At 41.1% G+C, this 19,276-nt stretch overlaps 1 protein-coding gene across 1 annotated transcript in view; it reads left to right on the top strand.

Annotated features, from left to right (window-relative positions):
- The first annotated feature begins 5,774 nt into the window (after positions 1-5,774).
- The window catches only part of CHMP4B (charged multivesicular body protein 4B), a 147,397-nt gene continuing 133,895 nt past the window's right edge, over positions 5,775-19,276 (top strand). The window contains exon 1 of the mRNA XM_044089010.1: positions 5,775-6,445. Coding sequence (XP_043944945.1) covers positions 6,259-6,445 — 187 coding nt within the window. The 5' untranslated portion in view covers positions 5,775-6,258. The remainder of the gene's footprint in view (positions 6,446-19,276) is intronic.

Here is a 19,276-nt window from a genome sequence, read left to right as displayed (position 1 = left end):
ATAGAGCTTCCAAAAAAGGTGTTTTGAGTAAACCTTTTAAGTTAAGTTTATTATTACGTTCTGCTAGTGTACAATTACTAAAACTAGCACAAAAGTCACAGTCAGCTCTAATACGATCAATGCCCAAACAGTAGACACAACAAACATGTGTATCTGAGTTAGGCATCTTACATCCACATTTGTCACACTGTTTAAATCCCAACTTAGCTTTGTCTGACATAGCAAAGCAACAAGGCTATCCTATAGAAAAAAATAAGAGAGAAAATACCAGTGATGTTATTTTAAAAAATACCACTAGTAGAAAGGAAAGGCCTGTCAAAGACAGGAGAGTGGGACAGTACCAATAAAGGTAAAAAATTAAATAATCAAGGAAAAGGTAGGAAATAGGCTTAGGTTATAGGTGACAGTAAGAAAAGGCTAACCTGACTAAAAGTTAAATAATTTTGAAGAGAAACTGTCTTAAAATTAACAATTTTCTACTTAGCACGTCTGACTAGGAACAAGGCAAACAAGATCTGGAGTAGCTAGGAGATGGGCATTGTGGGTAGGTTCTAAGCTGAGAGTTTTTGGTTTGTGCGAGCTGGGAAAGGGCCATATCAGTTCCAAAGACAGAACCAATGTCCTAATGGTAAATAAAAAGATTTACAACAACAGATCAGTTACTGAGTAGCAGCTTTGGGTTTCCACCACCGAAAAAATGTAACTTGCCATCTTCACAGTTGTTTTTTAACAAGTACATTTGTATCCTTAAAGCGGATTGTGTCCACTTGTGTGCACCCATACAAACACACACTCCTACATATACAGGAGGTACACATTTCGATTCAGTAATCTTCAGTGAACCTTTTCAATATGACTTTTTCATATCTGTTCACACCAGAGCCCTCTCAAAGTAGGAAGGACAGCAGCTCAACTCCAGTTGCAAAAGAAATACTGAAACTCCTGTGACACCTCTCAGCAGTACAGGTTTGTGCAGAATGTCCAGATTTTTGCCTCATATTTTGGTGTGTTCCACCTAAAATCTGTCCCTTTCTGGCAAACAGCTGAGGTTTTTGCCTCATATTTTGGTGTGTTCCCCTGAAATCTGTCCCTTTCTGGCAAATAGCTGAGGATTGAAGTCATTAAATAATGACAAACATTTGAGTTTAAGACTCCACAACCTTCAGAAAATTCATGCTAATGCAAAACCTACATTATTCTATCAACTTTCTAAGTTTGTAGGGCAATATTTAAAATCTGTCCCTATTTAGGCTTTGTCCAGATTTTTACTTTTGCTCTAAGGGGTTGAGAGGTATGAATTGTCCAGTCCATGCACAACTGTCCTCCATTCCTGCAATCTGGGCTTCGAAGAGATACTTACAATCAATATAATGATAATAAAATAAATTCCTGTCAGCCATTCTTAAATCCGTGATAAAAACGATTTTAAGACAGGATTTTATTTAACATTTGTTTACCAGGAAAGTCCAACTTGGAATGAAGCCAATGTTCAGAATTGTCCTGTCCATGAACAACTGTCCTCCATCCCTGCAATCTAGGCTTCGAAGAGCTTTTTACAATCAGTATAATGATAATAGACTTAAAAATCCTGTCAGCCATTCTTAATCCCATGCTAAAACCAATTTTAACACAAGACTTTATTTAACATTTGTTTACCAGGAAAGTCCAACTTGAAACAAAGCCAATTTTCGGCTGAGGCCAGGGAAAAAACGCTCCAGGCATATGTCGTGGGAGGAAACCCACAGGAACGCAAGGAGGGCGTGTAGACTCCAGACAAAAGGAACCCAGCCACGAATCAAACCTGAAAACCACTGCTGTGAAGCAGCAACGCTACGTCTATACTACTGCCATGTTTACATTTGTAAAGTAATGCCCTACGTGTGAGAGATGCTACGGAATATGCACTTAGATATGATGGCGAAATTGAAGTGTATTATCCCACCAGATGCGCAGCAGCAGGCCCCGCCCAAACCCCACCTGCGAGCATTTTGACTGCACCCTCCACCGTTTGATTGAAAGATGCCACCATAACACAAGGTAATGTTTGCGATATCATATGCGAAACACAAACTAATTGCACAAAAAGATGCGAAAACAATAAAACCAATATAAAAAGGAATTCAAGTGTACTACAGAGAAAAGATGGTACAAAATACTTGTGGATGTGTCCTTGAAGGAAAGGTATTGACTATGAGTGAGGTAGTCAGTGAGGTGAATAGATAGACTGTATGTGTACCACAGCATGTGACAGGGGAGGATCCCATATTTTCACAATTAAATACTAGCTTGCAACTACAAAAAATTAAGCAGGGTGTGTTAACCTCTACCTTATCTAGTCATCCTAGAAACTGGTAGAGTATCTAGACTTTCAGTATGCACTGCACGTTTTCAGTGCGAGAATGCTATGGGGTGAGATACATTAATGCAACTTCCCAACAGTAGCATTTATTTGGTTCACAAGTAATCGATTTGCTTATACCATAAATATGTCTAATAAGTTACTTAAGCATTATGTAGTAAATGTACTTACTCATCAGGGGTGTAGCCAGAGAAATCCATTCCGTACTCATAGTCTCCTATTGTTATCCCCATCCCACCTAGTAATAATAATGCCCTCCAAAACTTAATACATATGTCATTTTCAGCTCCCCCTTTTATACTTACTAAAGATGTTGTTTTAGATTACCAAATCTCTCTATAAGCAAGACATTAATTTAGCCAGTAGCAGGCATATCATGTCCTGCAAAAGACACAATTTTCTAAACAAGGTTCAGAAAAGTGGGCTCAGTAGAGTACAAATAGTATGCCTGTCTACAACCTTGCTACTCATTTATTCATTGCCCAGTACGTATCTTTATGAAATGGGAAAACAGGAGAGCACTCCACAAAAACTCACCCCCACACAAGATGTTGCACTGTCGGAATGAATTCCAGGTGGAACTCAAGGTAAAGACTTGAGCTGTAACATTAACCACTCACTGTGCCACACAAATGGTAAACTAAAGCCAGCAATGGCAGAAAAAAAGTCAAGGAAATCAAGGTAAAAAACTTCTCTAAAGCCAACTTCACACTCCTCAAGACTGAGGTGGGAAGTTTCAAAGGTCCCAATCAAATGGAAAATGATGACCCATCGGCAGAATCCTTTACAAGTGCATTCTATGAACACCTTCAAGAATGCGTGGACCGAGCCATCCCAAGTAAAACCAAGACCAACTCCTCAAAAAAGAGGAAGCCAGTCTGGTGGACCCCGGCCATAAATAAACTTTACAACAGAAGGAGGAAATTCCTGCAAGATAGAACAAAATCCCAAAATAAGAAGGCATCTCTGATTAACATCAGTAAAAAACTGAACTCCCTCATTAAATCATCCAAGGCCAACTTCGAAAGAAAAATAGCCAATGACTCTAAGGATAACCACAAGGCCTTCTTTAACTATGTCAAGAGTCTAGGAGCAAACTCTCAGATATGCTCCGAGCTAGTGCATAATGGCCATAAATACACTGAACCAACCGACATTGCCAACATCCTGGCTGACAAGTTCAGTGCAAACTTCATCCCTCCCTCTTCACCCATCCCAGAAGAATGTGGCACTCCAGATATCTCAGACACACAAGTAAAGACAGCCCTTGCAAAGGCCAAAATCACAGCATCAATGGGACCAGATGCTATCCCAGGTTGTGTCTTACACGAGCTTCAAAATGAACTAACCCCCCATCTCAAATCACTATTCAAACTCAGCCTCTCTACAGGCTATGTACCCAAAGAATGGTGTACAGCAACAGTCGTACCACTCCACAAAGGTGGTGCCACAACTGACCCTGGGAACTATCGCCCTATAAGCTTGACTAGCTTGGTCTGCAAAGCCATGGAACTATCATGGAGCTCATTAACAGGGACATTGGGAACCTGCAGACACTGGACCCCACCCAGTTTGGCTTTGTTAAAGGCAGATCTTGCCTCCTGAACTTGGTCGACTTCTTCGAAACAGTCACCAAGGCCATAGATGAAGGGAAGGTGGTCCACACAGCAAGACCTCGCTAAGGCGTTCGACACCATCCCACACTCAGGAATCATAGACAAACTCACCAGCTTAAATATTAACCCCTATGTCACGAGATGGGTTACCAATTGGCTCTCAGACAGAACCCACACGGTAAGAGTGGCAGGGGCCATGTCTGACTCTAAACCAGTCACAAGCAGAGTCCCACAGGGCTCAGTCCTGGGACCCCTCCTGTTCGGCATATATTTCTCCGAAGTACAGGCAAAGGCAGAGGGACTGTGGCTAACCAAGTTCGCAGATGACTGTAAATTGGGTGCAATAAATGACTCTCCAGCTGACACAGACATCCTGCAAAAGGGTCTCAAAGAGACAAACACCTGGTGTCAAAGTCACGGCCTCAAGCTAAATGCCAAAAAATGCATAGTAATCCCATTTGGGAAAAACAAAGTACCTACAAACTACCACATAGATGGGAATCCACTAAGTACAGAAGAAGTAATTAGGGACCTGGGTACACAAGTAGACAGCATGCTCTCCTTTTATAACCACATAGCCAAAACGGTCACACCTGATCACAAAGTGTTTCTCATCCAGATCCAAGGAGGTGATTGTGCCCCTTTACTCCTCACTCATTAGGCCCATAATAGAGTACAATGCCCCATTTCGGATGTACCTCACTAGACACCTGCAACAACTAGAAAGACCTCAGAAGTACCTCACTAAGAGGATTAAGGGCCTTAAACAATTACCCTATGAAGCACGACTAAAAAAGCTCCAGCTCTTCTCAGTCGCTTACCGTCTTCTCAGAGGTGACCTATAGGGCCATGTCAAACCCTGAACTAATGGACATGCTTCACCTCAAAAAAAACGAGATCCCTCAATCACTCGTTCTAGCGACTTGAACCTATGTACAACAATAAACAGGACATGTTGGAGGGATAGATTCCTGTCCCAGTGACTCCCCGCACTCTGGAATAGAATCCCAATCCATATTCGACAGAGCTCCTCTCTGACCCTTTTCAAGAGAAATCTTGATGAGTGGATGGGTAATCAATCGTAAGTTCTACCCTGGGATCACTTCAGGAGCCCTGTTGACAGAGGTCCAGGTTACTAATCTAATGGGGAGGCGAAAGCCATCACTCTGTGGCTAGGCTTATAAATGCCCATGGGCAGATAGCCTAGTACTTACTTATGAACCTATGAAAAACGTATGTACAGTGATGCTTTCAGTTTGAGCATATAGCGCTTAACCTTCCACTCCCAAAATGTGGAACACTGCCTCCAATAATGTGCAACAAAATGGGCAAAAGGTGGAACACTTACATACATACAATTTATTAATAACTTCAACTTGGAAGCTCATATGATGGTCAAAATGTGTTAAAGTTAAAAAAATGTTCTCTTTTTCATTTAATACGACTTAGTACTATTTAGCATGTTAAATTCTAAACACTGACGTTGTGGAACAGTGAGGAAAACGGACGTTCCTAGTAATGAGACGGGTATGTTTGCGGAACAAGGTAAACATGACCAGGCACAAATCACGTTATATGTTTACTTGCCAGTGCTCCCAGAAATTTCCTTCCATGCTGTGCCTCTTGGCAGATACTGAATTTTAGTTAAGTAGTTGTGAAAGTTTACAGTCATCCCAGCTTTAACAAAATAACCTGTCCAGATAAAAAAACGATGTCAATAACGCACATTACCATTGTTAATCCCGCCCTCCCGCATGTCAATCATGGCGGGCACGCCCATACCTGCGCTAACTCGGTGGTGGGTTAATACACTTCAGTTTCGCCGATATGATCATATGACTAGTTTTTCCATATTAAAATTAAATAGAGTCCACACTCCCGAATGCCGTCATCCTAAGCCACGGTCTGTCTTGACACCTCCCGTTTGTTATTGTCACGCAGGCCCTTTAAGACGCTATTACTTGCCCAACTGTATTACATTTCCTGACTGACTCACGTGTCGATGACAGTGACGTTATTGAGCCCAAGCAAAGCAACAGATTCATGAGGGCCTAGGGTTGCTGGGATTTTAGGTTATAGTTTTGTATATAGAAAGAACAACCGTCAGAGTATAACTTAAGTTGATTTGGTTTGTTGCTTTTGCCTCATCTTTCCATTATTTATTTTGTTCGTATTTTTTTAGTTCACCGTTTTACCCTGCTCGCCCAGGCAGCAACATATCGGACCCTGGTTTGTGGTTTTCAGTTTGTTCTTAATTTTTGGACGCTTACTTTCTTTTTAGTCATGGCATTTATTGGCAAGTTGTTTGGAAGTAGCGGTGGTAAAAGCGGTAAGGGGCCCACTCCACAGGAGGCAATTCAGCGGCTCCGAGAGACCGAGGAGATGCTGGCTAAAAAACAAGAGTTCCTAGAAAAGAAGATAGAGCTTGAGTTACAAACTGCTAAGAAACACGGCACGAAAAATAAGCGAGGTATGTGGTGGCTAAAATCTAACTATGTATTGTTTACTTGCTATTGCAAGTTAAATTTATTTGCAGGTATTGACTGCAAGCTTTCAAGTTAAATTTGATTGTATGCTTGGCCATTTACTAGTTCGATTTTTTTCTGCTGGGAGAGAGAACTGCATGTATGAATTGGTGAACTCTGAATTGACATTTGGATTAAAACAGTAATCATGACAGGCTGAAGTGCGTATAGGTGTAGTGCTGTAGTTAAGGTAATCACGAATCATTTAGCAAATTCTCACTGTACATCAAGTCACAAGATCCCTAAATTGCAACATTCTTCCACTTTTATGAAAACTCAGTTTCCTGGAGGCCGTTTTTGGGATCAGGGAGTGCTGCAATTAGAAGTTGGTGTACATTTCTAGATTTTCAGTGGTGTTCCTAGTATATGAATCGATACTGATTTTAATCACCTTCGTTTAGTATCTCTCCTTTCTTTTAACATTCTGTACATGTTCTCTCTCTTGTAATCCAGTTAATCATATGTAATTGTTTTGCTATCATTTAAGTTTAACACAAGTTCACGTGTTACATCCTTTAGTTTGAAATGGATGATTTGCATGTGTTGTTAACTTTATTGGTTTATTTTGTTACGCCTGTCTGTGTGTATGTCCCTGCTCATACTTTGTATGAGTGAGAAGGTGAACTTGCCCTGGTAACTTTTACCAAAGAGTCTCCATTCAGCTGGTATGGGATAGTTGTATCCAGTGCTTGTTGTGTGACTCTGAGCGAGTCGGTTAACCAGGCAGTACTCCAAGGTCGCCCTGATTACAGACACACATGCCCAGTGGATTAAATCTGGTCAACAAATAAGTAAAATAAAATTATTTTAAGATGTGTAGCAAAATATGCACCATACATGCTACAGTGTAAAAATGGTTTATAGGTTCATAGGTTAAATCTGGTCAACAAATAAGTAAAATAAAATTATTTTAAGATGTGTAGCAAAATATGCACCATACATGCTACAGTGTAAAAATGGTTTATAGGTAGCAAAATATGCACCATACATGCTACAGTGTAAAAATGGTTTATAGGTTCATAGGTAGCAAAATATGCACCATACATGCTACAGTGTAAAAATGGTTTATAGGTTCATAGGTTTATACTAGGCTATCTGCCCTAAGGCATTTATAAGCTTAGCCCAAAGTTTTGTGGGTTACGCCACCCCTTATATGAAAAAATACTGTGCCCATTAGTTTGTTTTGCCTCTGTCCAGCAGTGACACAGAGATGATTCCCTGGGTAAACCTACGATCTCCCATCCACAGGTCAAGATTTCTCTTGAACAGAGCCAGCGAGGTGCTCTGTCTCACATGGACCGGGATTTTATCCCACAGCATAGGGAGTCTCTGAGTGATAAATCTATCCCTCCAGCACGTCCTATTTATATCCGTGCTAAGGTTTAAGTCGCTTGCTCTAGTGGTTTTGGTGGATTTGGAATTTTTGAGGTGGAGCATGTCCATTAATTCCGGGTTGGAAATGGCCTTGTATGTCAGGCACATGTCACCTCTGAGCAGACGGTATGCGACTGAATAGAGCTGGAGTTTCTTCAATCTGGCAGCATATGACAGATTTTGGAGTCCCTTTATCCTTTTGGTGAGGAACTTTTGGGGTCTCTCCAATTGCTGCAGATGTTGGGTGAGAGACATCCCGAATGGGGCATTGTACTCTATCATTGGTCTGATAAGTGAAGAGTACAGGGGAACAATGACCTCACTAGATCTGGATGTGAATCCCTTCATGATCAGGTGGGCAATGTAGAAGGTCTTTCTAACCACTTTAGCAACGTGAGTGTCAAAAGAAAGGCCACTGTCAACCTGGGTCCCCAGGTCCCTGATAACCTCTTCTGTGCTTAGTGGATTGCCGCCTATATGGTAGCTTGGGGTTACCTTGTTTTTCCCGAAGGGTATGACTATACATTTTTTGGCGTTTAACTTCAGGCCATGGCTCTGGCACCAGCTATCTGTTTCCGTGAGTCCCTTCTGAAGGATATCCGTGTCCGATGCACTTTCCACTGTGGCGCCCAGTTTGCAGTCGTCTGCAAACTTTGTCAGCCAAAGTCCTCCCATGTTGGCCTGTACTTCTGAGAAGTAGATGCCAAACAATAGGGGGCCGAGGACCGAGCCCTGTGGGACACCACTTGTGACCGGCTTGGAGTCTGACATAGCGCCAGCAACTCTAATCCTGTGGGTTCTGTCCTTAAGCCAGCTTGCAACCCATCTTGTGACATATGGGTTTACATTTAAGCTGGTACGTTTTTCTACAATACCCGAGTGGGGTATTGTGTCGAAAGCCTTTGCAAGGTCAAGGTAGGCTGTATGGACTGCCTTTCCCTCATCAATGGCCTTGGTGACTGTTTCGAAGAAGTCGACCAAGTTCAAAAGGCATTATCTGCCCTTGACGAAGCCAAACTGGGTCGGGTCCAATGTTTGCAAGTCCCCTATATCTTTGTTTATGAGCTCCATTATGATCCTCTCCATAGCTTTGCAGACTAGACTTGTTAAGCTTATGGGGCGGTAATTACCAGGGTCCGTAGAGGCACTGCCTTTGTGGAGTGGGACCACAGTTGCCGTACGCCACTCCTTGGGCACGTATCCTGTGGTAAGGCTGAGATTAAACAGCTGCCTTATGTGTGGGTTTAATTCCTCATTTAGCTTGTGTAGCACACAGCCGGGGACACCATCCGGTCCCATTGATGCTGTGTTTTTAGCTTTAGAGAGAGCAGCTTTCACCTGCGCATTTGAGATGTCTGGGAGGCTACACTCCGCTGGGATAGTTATCTCTCCTTTAGGGGGGGGAGGGGGGTGAAGTTTGCACTGAACCTGTCTGCCAGTATGTTGGCAATGTCTGTGGGTTCAGTGATTTTTGTATCATTTTGGACTAATTCTGAGCATATCTGGGAGTTACCACCCAGGTTCCTAACATAGCTGAAAAAGGCCTTATGATTGTCCTTTGAATCCATGGCAGTTTTTCTCTCATAAAATATGATCTGCAGGCAGAACTGGAAGCAATGTGGAAGGGTACCCAGACAGTTACAACAGGAGCAGGTAGATAGAAGAACTAGATAGATGTATAGATATAATTAATAGTTGATGTGATTAATTAAGGCTTTTTTTTTTTTTTTTTTTTTTTTTTTTTTTAAGAATCTACAATTGTATTTAGGTAGGTTACAGATTACACGTAACCCAGTATGAATTGCAGTAGGAATCATTACTGGGCCCATTGTGGGTGCTGCGAAGAGCACTTCTGGCTGACCTCAAAGATTGAAACAGTACTAATTTCATGAACTACTTGGATATAAACTCTCAACCAATGTAAACAGTTTGAATAATAAAGTGAGATTGCTGCAATTTTCTCCTTTTTGTCTTCAGGAGAAAAGTTTACAGTAGGTGAGCGAGTGCTTCTGCCAATAGTCGGATTGCCACTAGCCATTATTGGTTCCACCTCTGCAAAGAGCATTCAGAAACTACAGGTAATGCAAAGTTACCATTGTAGCTTCAGTGTTTGTGCAAGCAGAATGAGTACACCTCTGCCTTGCTATTGGACAGGCAAGTTTGGTTTCCCATTTCAGTGAGTTGCTTTTGTTATAAGCATTCTCCTCTACAAGGTGTGCCAGTTGTAAACCTGCAAGGTCTTAAGTTGCTTGCTGACAGTTAAATTCTGTCTCAGATTTGTCCAACTTAACACATGGCAAACATTTCATTTTACAACCCTGTGGTGCTGAAGCTTTTTTGTACCTTGTCTTGCCTATCTGGAACTTTAGTACCTAAAAATCATACACACTTGCCAGCTGTGGCTTCCTTTTTTTAAATAGCTAAAATCTTACCTGAGGGAGCAAACAAAATGAAGATGCTTTGTAGATTATTATGAAATTAACCCCCAAAAAAATTGCTGCCCAAAATTATGCTTTTCACATGGTGCATACTAATGCAACATGTGTAAATAGTTGTACGCCCTCTTCTTCAGTATGCACTCTTCCTTGTGGTTGTGTCCTTGCATAGACTTGTACTAACTCATCTTGCTGATTTCATTTGTTCCATTTTGTCCTCTGTAAATAACTTGGATCTAATTAAACTGATTTTCCTACTGCTACCACTGTGTTTTTTTTTTCTTTTCCTGTTTTGTAACCCATCTAAAAACATCATTACTTTTTTGCAAGTCTTTCTTGTATATTCTTAATGAGTTTTCCTATACAAGAGTAAACACATTAACATAAAACAACTATTTGCACAAGTATCTAATCAGTTATTGCTGTATACATTGCGGGAGCTCATCAAATGGCCTTAAGCTGGTCATAGGACAACTATTAATATTTCTCTATCAATGAGTTTGTTTATCCTGCAGTTATATTCTGTGATTGTTTTTCTGTTTTAACAGTAGATATTTGTTTTATGAAAAACAGTGGCAGTATAAATTATGTAAATGAAGACATAATCACATTTTTGTACTTGTACAAGTGGGAATTTAGACTGGCGCATAACCTGAAACGCCACCAAATGTTTAGTTAATATGAATTTCAGACCACAGTGAATTCCCCCCCCCCCCCCCCTCAAAAGGGTGGAACAACTTTGCAGTAATAAAACCATATGCTTCCACTCCACTTGAAGGATTTGTAAATGAAGACATGATCACATTTTTAAGTACTCATACAAGTGGGAATTTAGACTCTGGCGCATAACCTGAAACGCCACCAAATGTTTAGTTAATGTGAATTTCAGACCACAGTGATCCCCCCCCCCCCCAAAAGGATGGAATAACTTTGCAGTAATAAAACCATATGCTTCCACTCCACTTGAAGGATTTACTCCACGAACAACTAAGACCTTCATTTAGTATATAATTTTACCTCTAAATACCAATACCCTCATTTTGTGTAGAATTTCAGTTCTGTGTGCAGTGGTAATCTGTGTAACAAAAAAATAAAATCTGAGTGATCTCCAAAGTAAAGATGTAGTATTTTTGCAATATTAAAATTATTTTTTTATTACAGTTAATCACTCATTTGGAGAACATATTCACCGAAGTTAGTTTGTATATTGTGGTTAAATATCCACTGCGGTGGTGCAGTAGGGTTGTCGCCTCACAGTAAGACGTCCTTGTTCGATTCTCAGCTAGAGCGTCTTCTGTGTGGAGACGTGCGTGAATGGGCATACCTTCGTTGAAGGTTGTGCATCAGGGCTGGCAACTCGGCACGTAAAAATCTACTGCCAATCATTAGCGGACCGGAGTTCCGCTGTGGCTACACAACAACAACAAATTGTGGTTAAATATACCACTATTTGTATCCAAGTTTCATGGTAATGTTAATCACGGATATAAATCATTAAAATATTTTGATTGGTTTTAGGTCTGAAGTTCAGTCAGAATAAAACTAGCATCTTATTAATTAAGAGTTTAATTGTTTGATAAATTAATGTGGAATTTAAATGGAGTAATTTGTTTGTCTTTCGGCTTTTCCCGGTTAGGGGTTGCCACAGCAGAACTCCGGTCCGCTAATGATTGGCAGTAGATTTTTACGTGCTGGCTTGCTGGGCCTAACGCACAACCTTCAACGAAGGAATGCCCGTTCACGCATGTTGCCACACAGAAGATGCTCTAACTGAGAATCAAATGGGCAACGTCTAACTATGGGGTGACAACGCTACCGCAGCACCACCACCGCAGTCTGGGATTTAAATGGAGTAATAATGGGATTAAATATTTAGGGGTTACTCTCATGCAGATGTAATTAGAAAACTATTTATAGGTTCATAGGCGATTTCTAGGCTAACTGCACCAGGATTTCTTTAGGCCTAGCCATGTTTCCCAAAGGTGTGACTAAAACCCTGTACCTTGTGTCTGTAAGGTAAACATCTGAACTATTATGCCTTTTTTTTTAAGTCCTTCTAATCCAAGTTTTATGTGATTGGCTGAGAGCTTTATAGTCATAATGTATAATAAAGAAGGCAATGGGCAACCTTCTTTCATGACCTTGTGTATTTGGACTGAGAAGTAAACACCTTAGTTTAATATAAGAGCAAATATTGGTAAAGATTGTTAATATGAAGGGAGAACATTGCTTGTAAAACTCTATTTCTAATGCTTGACTTTAAAAAGGACCAGTTTACTGACTATTAATAGCTCTTGGTTATTAGCATAATCAGTTACAGTAATTTGATAGCATAGTCAGTTACAGTAATTATTAATTTGACACTATGTGTTTGTCTATTTAAAATAAAGCCAGCTTGGTCTTGTGTTAAATGTATTAATAATGATTGACATAAAAAATGTAATACATTCAGTAAAGAATTGAGTTCAGTATGGGAAAATGGAGGCATGCTAAATACAGTTTTTAAATTCTGTTTTCTCTCTTACAGAAAATATTTATATAGTGAGGTAGTATTTAATGTAGTACAGAAATTATACTATAATTACATCATTTAATTTGACTCCCTGCCACACACTTTGTATTCATTTTTTTTATTTTTCTCCTTTTTGTATTTTTAACTTGCATCTTTCCTTGTAATACTAATAAGTCTGTATTCAATTGCTTTCTGTTGTTATTGTACCAAGTAGAGTCTTACCCTGTATAAAATGATTTCATAAAGTCCCATAGAATCGCATCAGAAATTTTACCTTTGTTATGGGTGTGACACCTGTGCACTGACCCAGTAATCAAGGAGACCTCACCACTAACACCAGTGAGGGGCTTCCACATTGGGAAGGATAACATATATATATATATATATATATATAATTTCCCTTGGGAGCACACAAAGATCAGTCAGTCAGTCTGGGGCTGGTTTCTCCCTTTCTCTCCAGATCCCCAGTGGCACAGCTATAGAGAGGGGTCCTTAGCCAGGGTCCCAAGCCAAGTCCTCCTTGCACTCTGTCCAACCAGTGCTTCGTTTTCCTGCTCAAGTAGCTGACGCTGTTGCATACACACACACACTTTGAGATATGATTTGTATACAGCCGCACACACTCCTGGGGAAGGCTGGCACAGGTTCACTAGCTGTGCCCCTTCTGTTCAGACTGTAAGGTAGTAATCACTGCCACCAGGACCCTTACTTATCAGCTACTAAAAAGGCCCCTTACCAAAGTGTGTTCAGTTATTACTGTGCAATATTATCATCAGTAAGTGTGACGAACAGCGAGGCTTATTTGGAGTGGCTTGGTACAGTATTACTATATACATGCAATGTACTCTAGACTAGAGCTTAAATTATCTCTACATAAAAAAGCCACAGTTGAAAGGTTTAAAAATATTTAATAATAAATAAAAACACAAGACAATACCTCTTATACACAGTACTAGTCAAGAGTTCAGAGATCACAGGAAAATGTTTACAGTAATACAGTAGAACAGTTCTGGCATCAATACAGAAAACAGCCAGACTAAACATACTATTTTCTATCTATATCTAAGAGACACTAAAGTCCAAGATCCTACTTGCATACAGACAGAGCAAAGCAAGTGCTGGTGAGTGGGCAGTTCTGAAGACAAATGCAAAATTCTCCCCCTCTCCATCTCTCTTGCTGACTCATTTTAGATTACATCATTAACAATTCTCTGGTTTCCCAGGCTAACAGAAACTTTACATTAACATTTTTTAGTAAGCCTGCACCTGGTCAGGAAACTACAGCAATTAAAGACGTTCTATATGTAAAACTCTAGCAATCTCAAACCAGTTTGAAAGAATCTGCTTGTTCAGACACCACACCTCCGAGCCCTGAGATCAAAACAGTCCTAAAATGACTATCCGCTTTCTTACAGCAGAGTGCACTGTTACAGTTTTGCAGTTAAGCATCCAGTGCAGTCTTTTCACATTTAAGAGAACAAGCCTGTGGCTTATATTAATAAAAGGATTCTGTCTAGCTAGGCTTAGTTGTGTTTTTTTGGAACTTTCAACATTTTAACAGTTCACAATCGCCAAGGGTTTACCTTTAGTGATTCGAACTGTTTTACATTCAATGTTCCAATATAGACCCTTTTTTGAATGGGAGATGCCTTTTAAAGTTTTTTTCATATTTTTCTGTTGCTATAATTCTTTATATTGCCTGTTTGTGTGATTTTTGTTTGCGTATACGTTTATCTCGACACATTTTACACTTTTTTTGGTGTAATTCTACTTGCCGTTGTTAGGCCTCCTTCCCTTTCTTGTCTATCACTTTACACATTTTCGTGTAGTCTAGAGTTACCATTGTTGGTATAATTCTTTTTCTTTTCTGTTTATTTGTTAAAATGTATTTTTGGTCCTGTGGAGTTATGCCTGAAGAGGTCCATCTGGCTTTAAGAAATGTGGGCACAAGTTGCCCTTGTCAGACTCGCCTGCTTTATGTATGTATTGCTTCGGTCCAGACTGTCTTAAAGTTGATTGCTGTATCTGTAAGGCTTTTAATCCTGAAGTAGTCACAGAACAAGCTGATAATAAAAGGTTTGATGCCATCGTCTTTCTGAGGAGGTATTTCTGGGACTCAACCCCCCCAATCAAAACATAAGGAGCCTTTGAGTCTTTGGTGCCTTATGGCTCTTAAAACACCTTTGCCGGATCCTACCACAGAACCACCTTGGAAGAAGCGCTTTAAGTCGGATCTGAAGACTGCTGTGATCCAGCCAACTTCAGAATCTAATAAGACTTCCTTAGTTACCAAGAACAAGGTACTCTCCTTCAAGGCCATTTAGGGTTCCCTCTCCATACCTTGAGTCTAGCTGGCACTCCAAGCCCCCACTGGTCACTTCTGTTGCTCTTCTAGAAGTCTGACAGAGGCTGATCTGAACTGGACGATGAGGAAATTTCTCTCAGCGCAGATACAGATGGCTGTTCTGACTCCTACCCATTCGGGTCAGCAAGTCCTTATTTGCACTACACCAAACTCTGCTACTTCTCCGATCAGTCTGTTTCGGAGCCCCTGGATCCAAGTCCTCTGGGACTGTCTTTGTGGGGTCTTTGGCTCCAAGAATGTTTTGAGTGCACCAGCTGCGGCTTTGGAGCCATAATGTCCCTTTCAGATCTGAGGCATTGGTCAACTTCAGAGTTATTGTAGCCATCTCTACCCCTCACACCTTCAGCATTGGACAGCTCAGGTCTTAACTCTGCCTCAGGTGGAATTACTTCTGCCTGCTATGTCACACATTAGGTAGATGAAGGATGCAAGAATCGAACCCTATCAACAGACATCAGACTCTCCCCAGAACTCGCATCACATCATTAACCTTTTTCAAGAATGTTCAAGAAATGTCATGTGCCACTTGCTCTGACTTCTGGTGACCTTGCCAGCCACTATTTATATGTAATGAAAGCTATCTATATAACACTCCTTCAATCACCCTATCTGAATGCACACATATTCCCACTTCAGCTAATATATCAACAATATCGTACAGAAAAATGTTTAATTTGGCCACCACGTGCAGCAGTTTGTATCCATTTAAATATATCGAATACAAAATGTCTCTAAAAAACAATCCTTTAACAAGAACAAGGTTCAGTGCTTTTGTCTGATTAAAAAAAAAATACACAGAATTTTGGAAAGTCTGCACCTTTTATAACAGATTTACCATCTTCTCATAAAATGTTTCTTTTGGAAAACTTGTGGAGGCATTTTGTCTTGTACTTACTATTAGGTTTGATGTTGGTTGATGTTGGTTGTTTCTCCATTTACAAATATTTTTAATCTCTAGGCTCACGGGTATCACCAGGCATGCAGCTTGGGTTCACAGGTAGTCACCAGGCATCCACAAAAGATTCTTACAACCCCTTTATGTGATACAGTCTTTGTAAAATGAGATTAAAGCATAAAATTCTAACAGGTGAAAAGTGGGAGGGAAAGTGAAAACTTGCGTGAAGACATACTGCAACATATAAATGAGCATTCAAAAGTAAATTGTTGCTGTTTGAATACCTTTCTGAAGTGTGTGTGTGTGTGTGTGTGTGTGTGTGTGTGTGTGTGTGTGTGTGTGTGTGTGTGTGTGTGTATAGTCGTATACAAAAACTTCAGCAGCATCGTCTTCTTTCGGCTGTTCCTGTTAGGGGTCGCCACAGCAGATCACCTGTTTCTATTTCTTCCTGTCCTCTGCATCTTGCTCTGTCACACCAACCACCTGCATGTCCTCTCTCACCACGTCCATAAACCTTATCTTAGGCCATCCTCTCTTCCTGTTGCCTGGTAGCTTCGTCCTTAGCATCTTTTTCACAATATACTCAGCATCCCTTCTCAGCACATGTCCAGACCAACGTAATCGTGCCTCTCTAGCTTTGTCTCCAAACCTTCCAACCTGGGATGACCCTCTAATATACTTTATTCCTAATCCCGTCCACCCTCATCACATCCAGTGCAAATCTTAACATCTTTTAATTTTGCCACATCCAGCTCAAACTCCTGCCTTTTTGTCAATGCCACTGTCTCCAACCCATATAACATAGCTGGTCTCACTACCCTCTTGTAGACCTTCCCTTTCTCTCTTACAGGTATTCGTCTGTCACACATCACTTCTGACACTCAATTCTCCACCCACTCCACCTCTCTTCCACACTCAGTTACTCTGAACTATTGACCCCAAGTATTTAAACTCTTCCACCTTTGCCACATCTACTCCTTGCATCCTCCCCATTCCTCTATCCTCCCTCTCATTCACGCACACACACATTCTGTCCTGCTGACCTTCATTCCTCTTCTCTCTAGAGCATATCTCCATCTCTCCAGGGTGGTCTCCACCTGTTCCCTACTCACTACAGATCACAATGTCATCTGCAAACATCATAGTCCACAGGGACTCCTGTCTGATCTCGTCTGTCAACCTGTCCATCACCATTGCAAGTAAGAAAGGGCTCAGAGCTGATCCTTGATGTAACCCCACCTCCACCTTGAACGCATCCGTCACTCCCACCACAGACCTCACCGCTTTCACACTACCCTCGTACATATCCTGTACCACTCTTACATACTTTTCTGACACTCCTGACTTCCTCTTACAATACCACAACTCCTCTCTAGGCCCCCTGTCATATGCTTTCTCTAAGTCTACAAAAACACAATGCAACTCCTTCTGACATTCTCTGTACTTCTCCATCAACACTCACAGAGCAAAGATCGCATCTGTAGTGCTCTTTCCCGGCATGCAACCATGCTGCTGATCACCAATCACGTCCCTTCTTAACCTCCTCCTTAACCTAGCTTCCACTACTCTTTCCCATAACTTCATGCTGTGACTGATCACTTTAATCTCTCTGTAGTTACTACAGCTCTGTAAATCACCCTTATTCTTAAAAATCTGTATCAAAACACTTTTCCGACGGCTTCCTCTCACTTTCCAAGATTTCATTAAACAATCTGGTTAAAAACTCCACTGCCATTTCACCTAAAAACCTCCATGCTTCCACAGGTATGTCATCTGGCCCAACAGCCTTTCCATTCTTCATAGTTATCCTTACTTCCTCCTTGCTAATCCATTGTACTTCATGATTTACTATCCCTACATCATCCAACCTTTTCTTGCCCTCATTCTCTTCATTCATCAACCCCTCAAAGTACTCTTTCCATCTCCTCAACTCACTCTCCTCGTTTGTGAGTATGTTTCCCTCATTATCCTTACCTTTACCTGCTGCACATCTTTCCTAGCTCGGTCCCTCTGTCTAGCCAAATCGGTACAGGTCCTTTTCTCCCTCCTTAGTGTCCAACCTTTCATACAACTCTTCATATGCCTTATCCTTAGCCTTCGCCACCTCTCTTTACCATGCACCTCATCTCCTTATACTCCTGCCTACTTTCTTCATCTCTCTGACAATCCCACTTCTTCTTCTTTGCCAACCTCTTTCTCTGTATAATCTCCTGTACTAACTCATTCCACCACCATGTCTCCTTGTCGTCCTTCCGCTGTCCAGATGTGATATCAAGCACCTTTCTAGCAGTCTCCCTTACTAGCTCTGCTGTAGTTGCCCAGCTATTTGGTAACTCTTCACTGCCACCCAGTGCCTGCCTTAACTCATCCCTGAACTCCACCTCACAATTACCCTTTTTCAGTTTCCACCATTTGATCCTTGGTGCTGTTGTCACACACCTCCTCCTCTTCTTGATCACCAACTTAGTCTTACAAACCACCATCCTATGCTGCCTAACTACACTTTCTCCGGTCACCACTTTAGTCTCCAATCTCCTTCAAACTGACCCTCCTACATAAGATTTAATCCACCTGTGTGCATCTTCCTCCACTCTCGTATGTCACCCTATGCTCCTCTCTCATGTTAAAATACATGTTCACCACAGCTATGCCCATCCTTTTCGCAAAATCCATTACCATCTAACCTTCTGCATTCCTTTTAACACCATACCTACCCATTACTTCATCACCTCTGTTCCCTTCACCAACATGCCCACTGAAATCTGTTCCAATCACCACTCTCACCCTTGGGTATAGTCATCACCACTTCATCCAATTCACTCCAAAATATTTCTCTCATCCATTGCACACCCAACTTGTGGAGCATATGCACTAACAACATTCATCATTACACCATCAATTTCCAGCTTCACAAACCTTACTCTGACACTTTTCTCCTCCAAAACACTCTTAGCATACAGTTCCTTCAGAATAATTCCTACGCCATTTCTCCTTCCATCCACACCATGATAAAACAAATTGAACCCACCTCCGATGCACCTAGCCTTACTCCCCTTCCATCTAGTCTCTTGCACACACAATATGCCAACCTTCCTTCTCTCCATCATATCAGCTAGTTCTCTTCCTATACCGGTCATACTGCCAACATTCAAAGTTCTGACCCTCACTACCACAGTCCTAGCCTTTCTCCTCTCT

Source organism: Protopterus annectens, chromosome 12.part0 (genome assembly GCF_019279795.1).
Source record: "Protopterus annectens isolate FY-2018-M chromosome 12.part0, PAN1.0, whole genome shotgun sequence".
NCBI classification, from domain to species: Eukaryota; Metazoa; Chordata; order Ceratodontiformes; family Protopteridae; genus Protopterus; species Protopterus annectens.
The sequence above is the reverse complement of the archived record's forward strand: the minus strand, read 5'-3'. Positions and strand labels throughout refer to the sequence as shown.